The sequence below is a fragment of the Colletotrichum acutatum genome (assembly GCF_030867785.1).
Source record: "Colletotrichum acutatum strain CBS 112980 chromosome Unknown BDZ83scaffold_146, whole genome shotgun sequence".
Classification (NCBI taxonomy): domain Eukaryota; kingdom Fungi; phylum Ascomycota; class Sordariomycetes; order Glomerellales; family Glomerellaceae; genus Colletotrichum; species Colletotrichum acutatum.
In genome coordinates, this window is record NW_026849140.1 from 1 (window position 1) to 15,748 (window position 15,748).

Here is a 15,748-nt window from a genome sequence, read left to right on the forward strand (position 1 = left end):
CTCCGTCACAGTAGATCGTGTGCACGGGCAATTCAAGTCATCCTCGGGTTATATCTTCCCAACAGAGCGTTTAATTATCGAGAAAATACTCGTCTGAAGCAAACCTTGCCACATCCATGGTGCCAAGAAGATTAATGCTAGGATTCAAGTCCTGCTATCGCAACTCTGTCATGGAAACACAGACATCACAACCCGGAATGTCAATCGAACAAGGAATGATCGACGATGAGTTGATCTCCGCGGAAGTGGAGCGGTAGTAGAAGCAGGGCAGTGGAAACAGTACTTTAGTGCACCTAAGACTTATGGGTAAATGTTTCCAGATGGCGAATGGCCCCTGACTTGTTTTCCCCATGATGGTCACCATCGTCTGGATCTATCACAACACCCTGACGAAAGGGGTCAAGTGCCGCTGCCTTTCCTAACAGAGTACAATACTAAGAAGCTGTATTTATCACCACATAGACCACGCTGCCAGCCCGTTTTACCGAGGAATCTCTTTTTTTAAGGGTCATATAATAGGGGCACTTAAGTCAACGAGGCTGGACTATATTGTGTAAGGAGCTAAAGAACCCGCCATATTGTATCCTTCTATACTCTGAGAATGTACTGTCTATCTTGGCGATAACCCCGTTAGGCAGGTCAACAGTGCTTTCTCGGTGGACCGTGTTATGTCCGCATCGTATGAGATTCTTGAACTTCTGTGACAGTCCCACTAATAGAATATGGGCAGAGGGGATAATCAAAAGAATCGAAGAAGCAACAACCCGAAAATTGAGAGATCGGGAAGCGCCTGATCAGCAGACTCACGGCGCATACGAATCATCTTTCTACAGCACCAGTATCATCTTCCGTCACAAGATCCAGACAAAGGAAGGCTGACTCTACCATGACAAATGGTCCAAGCCGGCCAGATATTGTGCTATCTCCACTAGGCACGCTCCTCCTTCCGCAAGGAGATACTTGCCCGAACGCCTAAAGTCATCTTCGCTTCGTTGGTTTATGCTCTTTACGTGCTTTAACTACGATATTAACAGTGCGATTCTACCCGGAAGTGTTCTACTTCAGGGAGGTCAGACTACAAAATAGGAAGCATCGAACGATGGGGTCGCAATCTGAAGTGGCAATGACTCTATTTCGGTCGAGATACCTTAGTCACGAACGCATGACCATCGCTGCTACCGTCGAACCACCTTCCCAACATCGCAAATGATGTGATATGATTCATATTGATGCCATCGCGATGTCACCTGTGCTTGAAGTACATAAGAAGCCGGCAAAGTCATTCGCTTAGCTTGTCATGAAGGCTTTGGTATTCCCAGACAACGGTCCTTTCTCAGCGAATCATCTCCCACTACCTTACTTTCTAAGCCTCATCTTCGCCATCAACATGAAGGCCTCTATGCTCCTCGGCTTTGCGACCATCGCTGCCGCTCTGCCCGCCATCGTCGCTCCAGCTGAGACGCGCAACATCGTTGTGAGCGACAAGTCCGTGGTGAACGAACGCTCCGCCCAGACCGTCGAAGATGCAGCCATCGCCGCAGTCTTGATGGCAAGAGAGGACTTTGAAAGAGTCGTCCCTTGGCCTACTACGTCTGTTATTGGCGGTGGCACTAGCTTCCAGTACAAGGCAGAGCCCCTCGGCAACGACCAGTTCAAGATCACCTTCTACCACAGCGCCCCGTTCAGCACTCTCACCTTTGAATACACCGTCTACGCAGGTAACGGCATCATCGCAAGCGAGACTCTGTCAGCTGGAACCAGCTCAAAGTCTGTGCAAGTCAGCCGCATTGGCGAGAGTTTCCGCATCGTTATCCAGTCGATCTAAGCCACCAAAGCCTCTCTGTATCAATGGACGAGGGAAACGACCATAATCAAATACGATACGGCAAGACACGGAAACGACTGTTGGGTGGGCTTAGGGGTATGGGCTAGAAATATTGGTAAATGTGGATGTGATTATTTGCAAGCACCAGGCCAATCCGCACGCAAACTCTCGAGACTGAGGTTGGCGTACCCTTCGGACGCAAAACGGATATAGTTTATCTATTAGACCCCCGGTACCGAATCGACAGTTCAGGGCGTACACTGCTCTACCGCAAACCTGTTTTCTCTAGATCATTCTGAAGTCGCCACTGTGATCGAGCATTTATGTGCGACGCCGTACGTTCTGTTCTTTGAAGGTTGCCAACGCTGAGTTGGCGTTCTGGTCCTTGTTCACAGGCGATACATCGGCATTACCGAGGTCGTCGGGACTCTTTAACATACGGTTAACCGCTTACATACGCAACTCGACGGTGCATCGACTACGCACAGGTGCCACTGCGTGGGCGACATGGAGAAGGCAAGGTACAAGGGTCTATTGCCCTTTTTTCAGTCCAGTCTGTATCCCAGACATTGATCTTAAGCCTCGATCACTAGGCCGACCGAAAGTTAAGGTAACATACGTGTAGGTAAGGGGTTGTCGGGATTTTTGGAATGCGAATGTCATCACACAGCCTAATTTCGTGGACGAGCTAGCATTGCCAAGTCAGTCATTGAGGTTGAAGGCTGGTGGCAATAGTACCGATGTTATGTAGTAGATGAGTCACGATACATTTAAATCAAGGTTCGCCCGGTCTCGAAGTGACGAAATTCTCCTAGTACCTGCAGCAGATCTACCGATTCAAAGACAGCTGACCGCGTTGTAAGTGGGATCTTCCCATCATGGTTTCCGATACGTATTATGTACACTGAGTCGGTGAATGTCAATGTCGTGGTTAACACAGCTTCATCTTGATCACCTTAGGCACCTTGATCACACACTGTGTTGATTTGTTGAACCACCGCACTCCTTCTCTCTGCCTTTCATTGAAAAGTTCGCAGTTCACACTCCACACCTAAACGGTGAGATGATTCCACCCCAGAATACTCTCCTCTGTCCCAGGACCCGAAGTAGAGGCAAGTTCCTGGGTGTTATGAGAGGCTTGTGATGCAACGGATTAGAAGAGAATTGGCATCGTCCACAGCTATTAACCGTGCTCATTCCTGACCCAGATAGACTGCAGTGGAAATTTCAATTATAGCTCTGGGGACTTTTTCTCAAGGAATAAACCTACTTTCAAGAACAGGCTGTATTGTCACAACATGTAATAGTAGGGCCTGCGCTGCCGCAAAGAACCTTGTCGGGCTTGCACTTTCCGCCGTTGTATCCTTCTGTACCGGGCGCTTGTGATGTACAGGCGGCTTGGATGCCGGTGACAGCGGACTGAAGCGCGATTATAGCGGTGAAAATGTGACTCCGAAACATCATGGTGGCTGAAACAACTGCAATTTGTTCAATTTGTTCAATGTTGAAAGGACAGCAACCAGTGGTCAAAGTCGGAGTGGCGGTTTACTTATACTTCTGTTTGCCTCAACACCACCCTAATTACCAAATGGAATGGGGACTTGATGTCACTTGGGTACACCGGAGCCATGTCGAAGTAAAGCTCCGTCGATGCTTGGTCGTGGATATTACACAAACTCTATTCATCTATTCGACCATGCGTAGTCCGAGTCTTCATCATACGCCGATTGGTCAAGTATTCTTGACAAGATCCCAGTATTACGGGATTGAGTATGGACCTGGCGGCAGCACTTCATGGAGTTGAAGGCAATGAGAGTCGTGACGGCCTTGCCGTATCGCCCGAGGCCGCTACTACTTTAATTATAATATGGAGTCACTCTCTACTAGTCTTGGCGCTGCGACCCACTGCAATTAGGCTTGGGCTGATAGTACATCATAATCTATGGAAAACATTAGTCTACTCTTGCGCCTGGTACTATGTGTAAAGATCATAAATCCTTTGGTAGGGACGCTGTTCCGGAATTCATTGGGTTCATTTACCGGCAAATTGGTACTGAACATCGGACCAGCAATGTCCCCGAAAACGCTGTCCCGTATGATAACACTCCTTTCATAACCGCCTTTCCTTGGTTGAAATGAGTAGCTCGTCATTAGCAAGCTTTCCCTTTGACATCGCCAACTTGTGATTTTCGTTGGTGGCCCTCGTTGATCGCTCATCCGCCCAATTCGATCAACGAGAACATGTCTTTCCCTAGGATTGTTTCTCGTAGCCTTGAGCTCCTTTTGACTGATTGAGTAAGGTCATTCATGAATTATCTCCTCCAAGTGAGACTCCGAAGCCGCCGAACTGATGGTCTGACGAAAGGGACAAAAAGTCTTGGCACTTGTGCGTAGTCGGAGGGCCCGGCTCGAAATATAGTGTACCGGCACAGGTGTTCTCGCAAAGAGTCTGGAATTGCATATCCTGTCTCTTGTATCGGGTAGCGAGCAGGTAGGTAAGTAAAGTAGTGCGCGGTACGAGCCTGGCAGATACAATTTACAGCAGCATGGCAAACTCATCAAAGCCGCCTCTTCCAAAGATTACATATGTTCCCCGGTGCGCTTGACTAGCAAGATGAATGTCTGACCCGATACAGCTTCACGCCTCTTGCTTGAGCCTCTGGGCTGCAAGGGGTGGCCGCATGAGTCAAACCAAGAACCAAGACCCCAAACCCCCTCGATCCATGACAATAGGATATCCGCGAACACTTGGACCCTCAATCGCACAACTTTTTCTACCACGACCACCAATGTTGTTGTCCGCAGCATCGTACGAGCCACGTCCAGGATGGACGCATCGGGCGCCATGGGACTGCCACACGCGCTCAGCGCAGACACCGTTCTGATAGTGTGGGAGGCGGGTGTAGTTACGGCGAGTGTTGCCACGAGCACACTTCTGCGGGCAGCCTCGTACGACGCGTCCTCGAGACTGGAAAAGCACAGCTCTAAAGTATCCCTCTCTTCGGATGATACAAGCCAAGAGGAAAGAGACCTTCTCGCCGGGAGAGAGACGCACTATCCTCTGTGTGTGCAGCCACGCTATGGCTGATACGACAAGAGTTCCTCTCGGAGCTAAAATGCCGACTTTGGCGAGCCTGGACAATCTAGTCTTCGAAGCTGTCATGTGGAGTCTGAGCCACACATGACTAACCCATCCATTCTTAGCCCGACAGCCATGGAGGCCTATCCAGGGGTGTGATGCTTGCGTCCATAGCAGAGAGGCCTGGGGTCAACCGTACAGGTCGAGAAGGATCTATCATATCTCCTCCTGTGCTTCAACGAGCCCCCTTCCTTTGCCTCGGAGATAGCCTATCTCTCTCTTTAGGTTTTATAAACCGAAAGCTATGGTTGCAGATACTCATGGAAAGGGCCAACGTTTTGGCGTCCGAGAAATATAGCCGGAGGAAGAGCACACCTTTAAGAGAACCACAGAAACGTCTTCATTTCCATGAGGCTGCCGTCCACCTCAAGCTTATCAGTCCTCTACCACTCCACGGCCGCTCCTTGGCGCGGATATTGAGGCTCAAACATACTGACCGAATTGCTCAGCGCGAGCCCGTCGCTTCTGGCAAGTTCGCCAGCTTCTTGTAATGATTCTGAGGAAAGACTTGATATTGGGGTCAATAGAGCGCTCAATTGAATTTGAACGGTTGTGTAACCTCCAGTTGTTAGAAGGCGATTGATTTACATGCAATCGTAAGCTGGAAAGTATAGCTCAATAGGGAGCAGGGCCGCGAAAGTTTGTGGGCTGATTCACTTGCTGAAAGGACCCAAGAACCTTCATCAGTCGAGTTTCGTATCCAGGCAGCGAACAGTAGGGGGTCAAGTTGCCCGGGCTGATGCGACTTCAGAGCATCACCGTGGGCCCGGCTTCTAGTTAGTCAGGTGGAACAGAAAATATCCTGGCGAAAACCTATAGCCGGTTTCGGTTTAAGATAGTCTACTGTGTGGCTCTCTCATATTCTTTAGTTGGGTTGAACACTATCGGCGGGGAGGCCAGACAACTGCGCAATTGCTTCGTGAGAGTTGGCCGCGGTGACCTCAGTCTTGGGAGCGTTCAGGCCGCTGTCTAGATGCTCATCTGCTTTTGATGCCTGGCCAATAAAGCCCTCATACGACTTGTATGATTGCAGCAAGCTGACAAGTCCTGCAGAATCGGACCCATGGTGTACTCCCTGCAACGAGTCTACAAAGCCTCGTGATCGGACTGAGCGCAACTAAGGACAATCGGGCAGTGAACTTATAACAGGTGTTTCCAAGAAAGAATTGTGGTTTTTAGGAACAACAGCCAGTACACTCATATACTTAGTTCTTGACACATCTGACTTCGGCTTGGAGATAGCTGGCCATGTTCTTTCAATACTGTTTATTCTTTCCCTTGAGCAACTCGCACACGCCGAATAGGAAGTTTAGACCGCCATCCCGGGGTAACGTTTTACTAGTTGTGTGGTTCAGTTTCGGGGATTGATGACGCCACCATTATGAAGATTCTGGTCGCGTCATTATAGTATAGGACGAGGTACTTTTAATTCGAGTGTGTATAATGGAGGTGATATTGAAAGACAAGTTCAAAGCAATCGAAAAGGGAACGATTATTTAAGAGAAGAGAAGTGTCAGTTCGGAAGGCGACTGTACAAAACAAAGTCCAAAACAAATCAAGGGCCATGAGTGCCCAGCAACTATCAAACGAACCAAGGGTACCGGAGAAACAAAATCAGGACCATGTGCAAATGATGCCAAAGTCTCAATATCGTGTCCCTGCCAGCATCCAAGAACAGAAGCAAAGTACCGCATCTCTATGGCCCACGTACGCCACGTCTTCGCAATCCTCAGAAGTCGTCCCCAAATACAGCAAAAGCCAAAGATCTTAGCTACTGCAAAATTTGACTCCCGGTGGCACAAAAGCCGCCAGTGCCATCCAGCAATCAAGCAATCTGGAACGTCTTTGCATTCCAGCCAAAAGCCTTCGTCAACCTATGAGCCATCTTGCGCGACCGATACCCCTCGACCCTCGACGACGCGCTACCGTGGGTGATGTGGAACTGAATTGACTGCTTCCACCTGGGGCTGCCGTCTTCTCGCGGCTGGGGCACGAAGGCAATTGCGGAGCCCTTTTTCTTGTCGGTGGTGAAGCCTACTTCGACCATGGCGGCTATGAACTCTGGCCAGGTGAGGGATCCCTGGTGGAGGGACTTGTCGAACATTGTTGCCATGACGGTTGCTGTTCGGGCGCTGACGTAGATGACATCTTGGGGGGGAGTCGAGGGTCCGTCTCCGGCGTCAGGTTTGGCGAGGAGGCTGGCGTCTTGGTTGCGGGGACCTTGCACGATTCCCTGTTCGTCCTCGTCGGGATCCTGGTGCTCGTCCCGCTGCTCATCGTCTCCATCATTGTCCTCATGCTCGTGGTCATCTTCTTCAAGAGAGTCGCCGAAGCTGGCTTCGGTTGGCGTGGTCGCAGCATCAGAAACGCTACCTGAGGCCTCAGGGAAGTTCGCCCAGGGATCAGAAGCCTGCGGCTCGGTGTTAGCGAGTTCAGATTCAGAGTTGGCCGAGTCCTGCGAAGTGTTGATGGGGACACCATTGATGGGAAGATCGAGCTCAGGCTCATTCAGGGAGAGGGATCCGGTCACGGAAGTCGCAAGCTCATCCCACGAAGAATCCCCGTCAGCCTTTGAAAGCCACGGGGTATTCAAATCGTTGACCCAGGCATCATGGTCCTCCTCAAGCTCCGGCAGGACATCGGACGGCTCTGTGACTTTCTTCGCCTTCTTCTTCTTTGGCTTCTTCTTCTTCTTCTTAGCAGGCTCAGTCGACTTGTCCGAGTCACAATGACACGACGACTTGGGGAAACAGACGTCAAAGTTGACCCTGCTGCTCTCATAATCACCGAGATCAGGAAAGTTGTCGACGCAGCTCTGCACCAGGTTCCAGTAGCGTTGTGCAAGGCAGGTGCCCAGCTTCTCCTCAATTGCATCGGCGACCTTGTCCCTCGCCGCGGAAGCGACGAGAGGCTCCGCTAGCCGGTCAATGTCGGGTACGATTCTACGGATGTCCAAGTTTCTCTTGACGGTGGCAAGCTCGGCTTCCAGCTGGTCGACGCGTGAGATGTACAGCTGCCCTTTCGTATCGCTCACGGGCGGGAGGCACAGCTGTTTGTCCAGGTCGGAGATGAAGCTCACGAGCAGATTGAGGTTCGAGAGGTTGATGCTTGTATGGAACTCCGAGATCTCGACGCCCTCGGGAACCATGGTTGCGGTTCCTGGGATTTTGTTCTTGTAATACGGAGCCAGCTTCGAGAGCCAAAAGCTGGCATGTCTGTGGGTCAATCCTGGCTTGCAGAGCTGCATTCCGTAGTATATTTTGGGATTCTTGCTGTCAATGACTCGATCCTTGAAGACGACAACCTCACTGCCCAAGTGGTCGTAGGTGTTTGGGACACGCTTAAAGTACCTCTCTGCTTTTCCGCACTGGATCCATCGTTTGACGTACGCCAGAGACTTCAGAAACTTGAGGTGAAGGACGTTGGATAGCTCCTGTAGCAGGAATTCGCGTCGTTTGGCCGTCTTTCGCGAGTTTTCCATCGTGTGGATTGCGCATAACAGAATGCGAATGTAGTAAGAAGTGGTCGCGTCCTTCTCAGCGGCGTAGTAGGGATCGAAGATGCAGGCCCCGACATGCCTGTCCAGTTCCTCCACGCTTAGTATGCGCCCGCTGGCGTCTGGGACTTTCTCTGGGAGGCTGAGCCACTAGTTCGTAGCCTCCATAAGGAGAAAATCAGGCTTTGCCAGGAGCTTTTGCGACCAGATGACCGTCTCATCTTCCTCGGCCTTGATGAAGTTGATGAAGGGCCGGAGTCCGGAGTCGCTGGTGAGCGTGAGCTTGGGAAGAACCTCGTTACCATGCACCTCTCCCTTGTCGTGTTCGTGGCATGTGCACTTTGGGTGTTTGCGACCTGTGGCCAGGGCTGTGAGGATGGTGACGAGGGCGCGATGAAGAATCTCTACCCAGAACATCTGTCTCGCTACGATCAGCTCGCCTACAGGTCCGGGTACCCACAGATGACGATCTGTTCTGACGCCGGCTATGGCTTCCCAGTAGGCAACGATGTCGTCGGTGCGAGGGTACTCTTCACAGTCCTCAAATACCATGACATCGCCGTCGAAGTGCTCCAGACATGGAATGAGATGTTCGGCGAATCTTGCGCAGGTGAAGACGCAGTCGCCTTGTGAGCCATTAGCGCCGATGGTGAATTGGTGGGTGAGAGATTTCGTGGCGCGGTGTTTGAGGACGTCGAGGAAGACATTGTTCTCTGGATTGGTGATGTCTTCGTGATTCCATTCGGGTCCGAGAAAGTGGGAGAACCCGGCGCCAAGGGACTGGACGGTTCTGAGAACAGGGCACGTAGAGCTGTTTCTCAACACAAACTCGCGTCCAGTTCGGTCAAGCCCCTTCCAGTAGGTGATGACGGTCTCGCCGTGGGCCTCGTACAGACGGGCTAGCTCGCGATGAGTCTGTCTCAGAAGGCCATTAGGGAACCTCTTGGTCGGGAGAACTGAACGAATGCGATTTTTGTCCGGTTCTTTGGGTTGATCCATGATTGCTGCCATTTGATCCATGGGATCGAGTAACAAGAAGGCCATGTCGCGATGATCTTGAGTAGCGAGTGTGAGAGTAACGCGGCGTGGTTTATGATATTGGCGTGGTTTATGATATTTCCCTCGCGACTCAAGTGGGAGGCGAAAATAGGATGTAGCGGTCAGAAAATGTGTCGGAGTGCGGTGAGTGAGAGAAGGAAGGAAGCATTTGCAAACGGAAAGCGGGGCATCTGATTGGATATTCGAGTTGGAGGTACGGGAGCAGACATGTTGACCTGAATCTTCATCCGATGCCCTCTGGCTCGGAGAAACTTTCCACCTATGGGAGTTAAGGAAGGTGACGTCCGAGTCAAAATGCCAATGATGTATGCATGAGAATTTCTTATTTGGACGTCTCTATCCGTGTTGATTGAGGACTCTGGGTGATATAAGCAGTTTTGGATGAGAGGCGATCTCAGGGGTAGGTTGCAGGTGCCCCTATCTGGGTATCCGAAAGCTTGATGACCTATGACCTGGAAGCTTGAGAGTATGAGAGGGTGAGTCTAGGAACAGTTGGGGGAATGTTGTGGCTCAATAAATACTTGGCTGTCCACGTCAAGAGACTGATGACGAGAGTTGTCTAAGAACAGAAGCTACTGTCACAGCAGAACAAGGTGTTTGCGGCAACGGAAAACAAGCTACTGTCATAGGTACGAGATGCCCCGTGAGGTCTGCGATACTCTCACCCAAACAAGTTGCATTGGGTGATTTGAGTTGGGAGTCTGGGATGACTGAGAACCTGGCATGTTTTGACAACAAGTGTGCGCACCTATAGCAGACTTGCATGGTCATCATGTTGTTCGTCTCGTAGACAGCCAGCCCTCTACTCACCATACCTCGATCAACCAACAGACTAAGTTTCTGGTTCTTGTTCTTCAACTAACCAACCAAAGGGCCAAATTGGGTTGCGAGTTTTGAGTGAAGCGATGCAACGACAACGCCAACAGCATCAGCTTCCAGAAACAAAACTACACAATGAAAAATGAGAAACGTTTGCCATGAAACCAGTCTTTGATATACTACCATATTGTACGGTTGCTCCAGTCATTACATCAATGCCATCGTCCAAACATGACAGCCCCTTTGTCCTCCATCCCACATCCCAAAACCCCCGAATCCATAAGAATATTAACACAAAAGAAGTTACGAGCAAAGGGTCCCTCTCTAAAGCCGCTCTATCCATCCAAACAACACACAATCAATGGTCCCCAACCTCGCAAACACATCTACCTCCCAAACAAACTGAACCTCAGCTTCCCCTTTTTTGGGCCCGAGCTGTGCCCGCTCATCGGCCGGTCATCATAGCTCATAATACTCGACGCCGGTCTCGGCACCGTCCTGGGCGGACTATTCTGATACATTTGCTGCTGACTCTGCTGCTGCTGCATCATCTGTTGTTGCTGCACCTGCTGAGGCGGCGCATAATCACCGCGCAGCGCCCGCTCGACATCAAGATGCTGCCTCTCATACTCGTCATGCTTGGTCTTGGCATCGACGAACCGCTGCTCAGCTAGACGGCGGCGCTCCTGCAGGAGACGGAGTTCCTCGTCGTACTGCGCCATCTGGCCCTGGGCTTCGTCCATGAGGCGGTGGTACTCGAGCATCTTGCGCTGCAGGGGCTCAAGGACGGATTTAGAGATGCTGGGGCTGTTGACGCGGCTTATGTCGCTGAGAGTGCTCTCGTTGACGGCCGGCGGGGAAGGAGGGCGAAGACCGCCTGCCGGGTTGGGAATGTGCTCGCGCTGCTGCTGCTGTAGTTGCTGAGAAGGGAGTCTATCCCTTGGAGAGTGCTGGCTTTCGGGCGGCCCTCGGGGTGATGCGCCACCGCTCATCTGGGGCGGGTCCGGGGCACCCGGGGCGCCGCTGCCGGTGGAGGATTGCCGGCGGGCGTGGCGCTCTGTGCGGCGGCGGGAGTAGCCGCCTGCTCCTGCGGCGTCCTTGGACGGGCTCCATTCGTCGGGGTTCTCGCCCATGTAGGGCGGCAGCTGGGAGTTGACTGGCGGGGGCTGGGAGCGGCGGTTCTGGGAGGCGTTTGCGGCGGCGGGGGGTGCGCGAGGGCCTGCGGCGCGAGGTTGGCCTCCGTTGCGGCCGTTTGTTGGGATTACGCGCTGCTGCATTGCGGTCAGATGGTTTTTTTTTTGGTGACGATACGAGTTGTGTATGTATGTGCGTGCGTGCGTGTGCGTTGTGTTTTGTGCTTTTGTGTATAGGGTGTAGGATGTGGGGGAGGGCGGTCTCAAAAGCCGCCCTTTAGTGAGATGAGTTGGAGTTTGTGAGTTTGGGGAGTGAGTGAGTGAGTGAGATGAAGTGAGGTGAGGTGAGTTGGGTGAAGTGAGTTCTTGAGTGCTGGGGTGAGAGAGAGAGATAAGGGGGGTGGGTGGTTGAGGTGTAATGAAATTGAGCGTGGCTGGTGCGTGTTTCGCCGAGCCATTGCTTTTTTTCTTCTACTACTCTCTCAATCCAATCGATCGCTCATCTCAAAATTTCCCCTATTGAACTTTACATCTGTAAACTCACCTGTTGATGGGGCGCCTGCGCGAGCACGGCATCATGCAGCGCAGCATCTGAGCTGGCCCGCGGATCTTCACCGCCGCTGGGCCCGGTAGTGAAGCGAGAATCGTCGTCTAGGGAAGGAGAACGCGGTCTTCGATACCGACCGTTCCTGCCGCCCTCGCCGCGGGATTGACGCTGTTGAGTAGAGGACGGGTCGCTGTGGTGGCCGCTGTTGTTGTCGTACTGCTGGCCGTACTCGACAAAGTCGCCGGGGAAGTGGATGGGCGGCGATCCCTGGGTGTGTTGCTGCTGTTGGAGTCCCATGGCCATGATGGCAAACGAGACGGGGTCGACGTCTCTTGCGGCGGCGGCGGGGTTGTGTTGGGGTGGAATGATTGGAGAGATTGGTGGTGGTGAGGTTGGTGAGGTGCGGATAGAGTTGACGTTTGATTCTTAGTGTTTTGACAGGTTTGACGTGAAGTCAGATTGATCCTGAAAAGATGATTCAAGATGAACTAGGCAATTACTAGGCGAGCAGTAACCGTTGAGAACCGTTGGATTGAGGGGCTGTCTTGTCTCTCTCTCTCTCTCTGTATGTCTGTGTCTGGTGTCTGTGTCTCAACTCAGACGATGCCAACACACGGGAGAAAAAGAAGCGCGGTTGCAAGATCTCGCCAGGCGCGGAAGCTAACGGGAGAAGGGAAAAGATGATACTATCCGGACTCAAAAGCAAAAAAGGAGGAACAGACAATGTACCCAAGCGAGAGAAAGAGTTTGGGCTCTCGGACATTTCAGGGTTTGACAACTCCAGTGACTTTCGTAAAGATTCAAAGTGGCTGGGAAACCAGACAGAGTACTCCGTACTGCGTATGCACTAACGAATTCCCAACGTCCACTTAAATCGCACCACATTTAATTACGTGCAGCGCTGCTGTGGTGTCGCCCAGCTCGGCGGGGCGGCGCCCATCTTCTCGCGCCTTCAAGTCCCCGTCGGGTGTCGACAATTCCAGTGGCTGGGGGGTTCCACTCAACCTTCAACTTTGCGGATACTCGCACTCTCACCTGGCTGCGCCCAAACGTCGCCCAACCTCCGCGATTGTCAATTTCGTCTGCCCACATCACCGATATATGCGGCACTCATACATACTCGGGTCTCGAGAAGCTTCAATCAGGCGGAATGAGTGGGATGGATCCTCACCTCCCAGTTTCGCGAATCGCTGGGACTGGGTTCAACTTCTGGGGTGCCACGCCGAGCGGACGATGCTGCCCTGTTCCTTTTTTAGATGGCTGCACTCTTCAATGGACGAATCACCTAGGATGAAGAATATGTGCTCGTCTGTTTTGAAAGTATCCGACTGCCCCTGCCATCTTTCAGGGCCAATCTTGTATCCTTCATGACATGCTTTTGTCGCTTGTGACTACTCATGGGTTTCTGCACACCTGCTCCGGGGAAATTACCCCAGCCATTCCATTAAACCGTGGCTTCATGGCAGCAAACGTCCTGCAAGTCACAGGTGAACATGGGGTCACTGACAAGCGAGAACTGGACGGGGTACAAAGTAAGGATATTTCCTCCACATCACTGCATCCAAGGGTACGGAATAGAATTTGATACTGGTAAGGTAGACGAGGGCTGTCCCTCCTTCCACCGCCTGCTCACGAAACCCCACTACCGGCGCCGGGCCCCACCCTCTCCGTGTCAGGTCCACAATTGACCGGCCGACGAAGTGGAGATGCCCGGTTTCACGATACGGGGTCCAGATCCCCGGAGTCAATTTCCAAGAGCTCTGCATGCTTCCCCCGGCAGGAAGAGTCTCCAATGGACATGATGTAGTCACTACTTTCGCTTGTAACCCCTGTTGCCATCATGCTCGTAGGCCTGCCCCTCGAACTCGAACGTCACGGTCCGAGCCTCCTCCAATGCCTTCAGGAATTCAACCAATTCCTTGTTGCCACTGATCTCAGCACACACAACCGCCGTTCGATACTTGCCCGCCTGCCGAAAATCGGCTCTTGCCCCTAGAGCCAACAAACACTTAACCATATCCAAGCGACCAGCAAGGCAGCCAAACTCGAGTGGCGTCTCGAGACCTCTTCCCCATACGTTAAGATTTGCGCCCTCCATGGCCAGGTACTTCACCGTTTCGATGTGACCCCCAGCCGCCGCCCAGCTCAGGGGCGTCCGCATATGAATTTCATGCTTCTTTTCCAGTTCAGCTTTGCGGTCCTTGGCGTCATCGAGATATGCTTTGACACGCGAAGTCATGCCCGAACGGGCAGCGTCAAAGATGTCCCGGCAATAGCGATCGCCCGCAACTCTGATGATCTCAGACATAAGCTTGCCTCTTTCAACATCAGAAAGATCCTGCCATTTCTTCTCGGGAAAGAAATGGATGGTTTTCAACCCATCAATGGGCAGTCCCCGTTGTAAACAAATGCGAATGCATTCACGGTCGCCACCATATGCAGCAGCCCAAAGAACACTCCCGTATTGGCCATTGACGACGTTTGGATTTGCGCCCCTCTCCAACAAGAGTCGAAATGCACCCGGATTTCCTGAAGCACCTGCAGCATGGAGAGCTGTCCCAACTTTGCCTTTAGCCAAGTTGACTTCGGCGCCATACTTCAGCAGTAGCTCGATGCATGCCAAGTTACCCGCATACGCCGCACATTGAAGTGGAGTGGCAAGGTCGGCGATCTCGTTATAGTTGTGATTAACTCCAATGTCCGGAGATACGTTGAGCGGTTTCTTCCGCAAGATCACCTCTAACACTTCCGGATCACCCTCCATAGCTGCGCATTGCAAGAGACTGCCGGACCTTCTGCTGACGGGGAAGAAACTTGCGCCGCGGTCCATCAACCACTCCATCGTCACTGGATCTTTAGTCTTGTAAGCGCAAAACATGGCCGGTGTGTCGCCAATCCAGTCGCCGATGTCAATATTCCCACCCCGATTGAGGATAAGATCCATTGACTCTAGAGCCCGTTGAAGTACCCCATAGTGAAGTGGAGCGCGATTCCCTTTACTGTAACCATTGGGATCATGGCCAGCATCAAGAAGACGCTGAACGACGCGCCACAAGTTCCATTGTAGTGCATGGTGAAGCGGACGATCAAGCTAGTGGCCATTTAGCAGTCGTTCTTTGGGGCATGGTCGACCGCCGTCAATCAGCCTACTGCCGTCTCTAATGTGTATGTCCCACGCATAGCCCTCCACAGGCGTTGCAGGCCCATGGCGGCCTGTCACGCGGTGCCAGTTGACGTAAGCGTCGCCATCACGATGGAACAAGGCAAAAATCAAGTCGTCAAGACTGCCCCGATCAGGCTCCAGACTCGCATCTCTGGCATGATGGACCCAGTTCAGAGCAGAGTAGAGTAGGAACGGAACCTCTCCTAAGGTATGTGGCCCAAAGTGGCTGACGTCGTTTTGATCCAGCAGACACGCAACACTCTTGGCGGCCATGAGAAGGTGTCCTTTTCCAGGGGTTGTGTAAAATGCAGATGCTGGTCCGCTGCGTAAATGTTCGGAGACCAGATAATCCTTGACCGAGGCATGCGCAAGCCGCATTTCTTGCTTCTTCTTCTCGCCACCTCCAGTAGTGGAGATTGATACCATACTCGAGCAGAGAGACAGCAGCTGGTTCAAGTAGACCGTATTCCCGCTCTTGTTTGCCCGAGGGTAATCGGTGATGGATATGCTGACAATATCCATAACTTCGCCAACCTGCAGGGGTCTTCGAGCAAAGGCCAGTGCTAC

General features: G+C 52.1%; 4 protein-coding genes across 4 annotated transcripts; 1 reads left to right on the plus strand and 3 right to left on the minus strand.

Annotated features, from left to right (window-relative positions):
* Positions 1 to 1,387: 1,387 nt before the first annotated feature.
* Positions 1,388 to 1,825, plus strand: BDZ83DRAFT_656521 (uncharacterized protein; the record flags this gene model as incomplete). The annotated part of the gene is made up of 1 exon (XM_060510880.1): positions 1,388 to 1,825. The coding sequence occupies one exon, from the start codon at positions 1,388 to 1,390 to the stop codon at positions 1,823 to 1,825; it is 438 nt and encodes a 145-aa protein (XP_060359439.1).
* A 4,964-nt stretch (positions 1,826 to 6,789) lies between these two features.
* On the minus strand, positions 6,790 to 9,459 carry BDZ83DRAFT_757006 (uncharacterized protein; the record flags this gene model as incomplete). The annotated part of the gene is made up of 2 exons (XM_060514834.1): positions 6,790 to 8,602; positions 8,666 to 9,459. 2 exons carry the CDS (start codon positions 9,457 to 9,459, stop codon positions 6,790 to 6,792), a joined length of 2,607 nt encoding a protein of 868 aa, XP_060359440.1.
* A 1,265-nt stretch (positions 9,460 to 10,724) lies between these two features.
* Positions 10,725 to 11,534, minus strand: BDZ83DRAFT_547040 (uncharacterized protein; the record flags this gene model as incomplete). Its single annotated transcript, XM_060503454.1, has 1 exon — positions 10,725 to 11,534. A coding segment is annotated over one exon (810 nt), but the record flags the coding sequence as incomplete, so codon positions are not given.
* A 2,233-nt stretch (positions 11,535 to 13,767) lies between these two features.
* On the minus strand, positions 13,768 to 15,173 carry BDZ83DRAFT_95458 (ankyrin repeat-containing domain protein). Its single transcript, XM_060516026.1, has one exon. It carries the CDS (start codon positions 14,960 to 14,962, stop codon positions 13,829 to 13,831), a length of 1,134 nt encoding a protein of 377 aa, XP_060359442.1. The 5' UTR covers positions 14,963 to 15,173; the 3' UTR covers positions 13,768 to 13,828.
* Between the last annotated feature and the right edge of the window lie 575 nt (positions 15,174 to 15,748).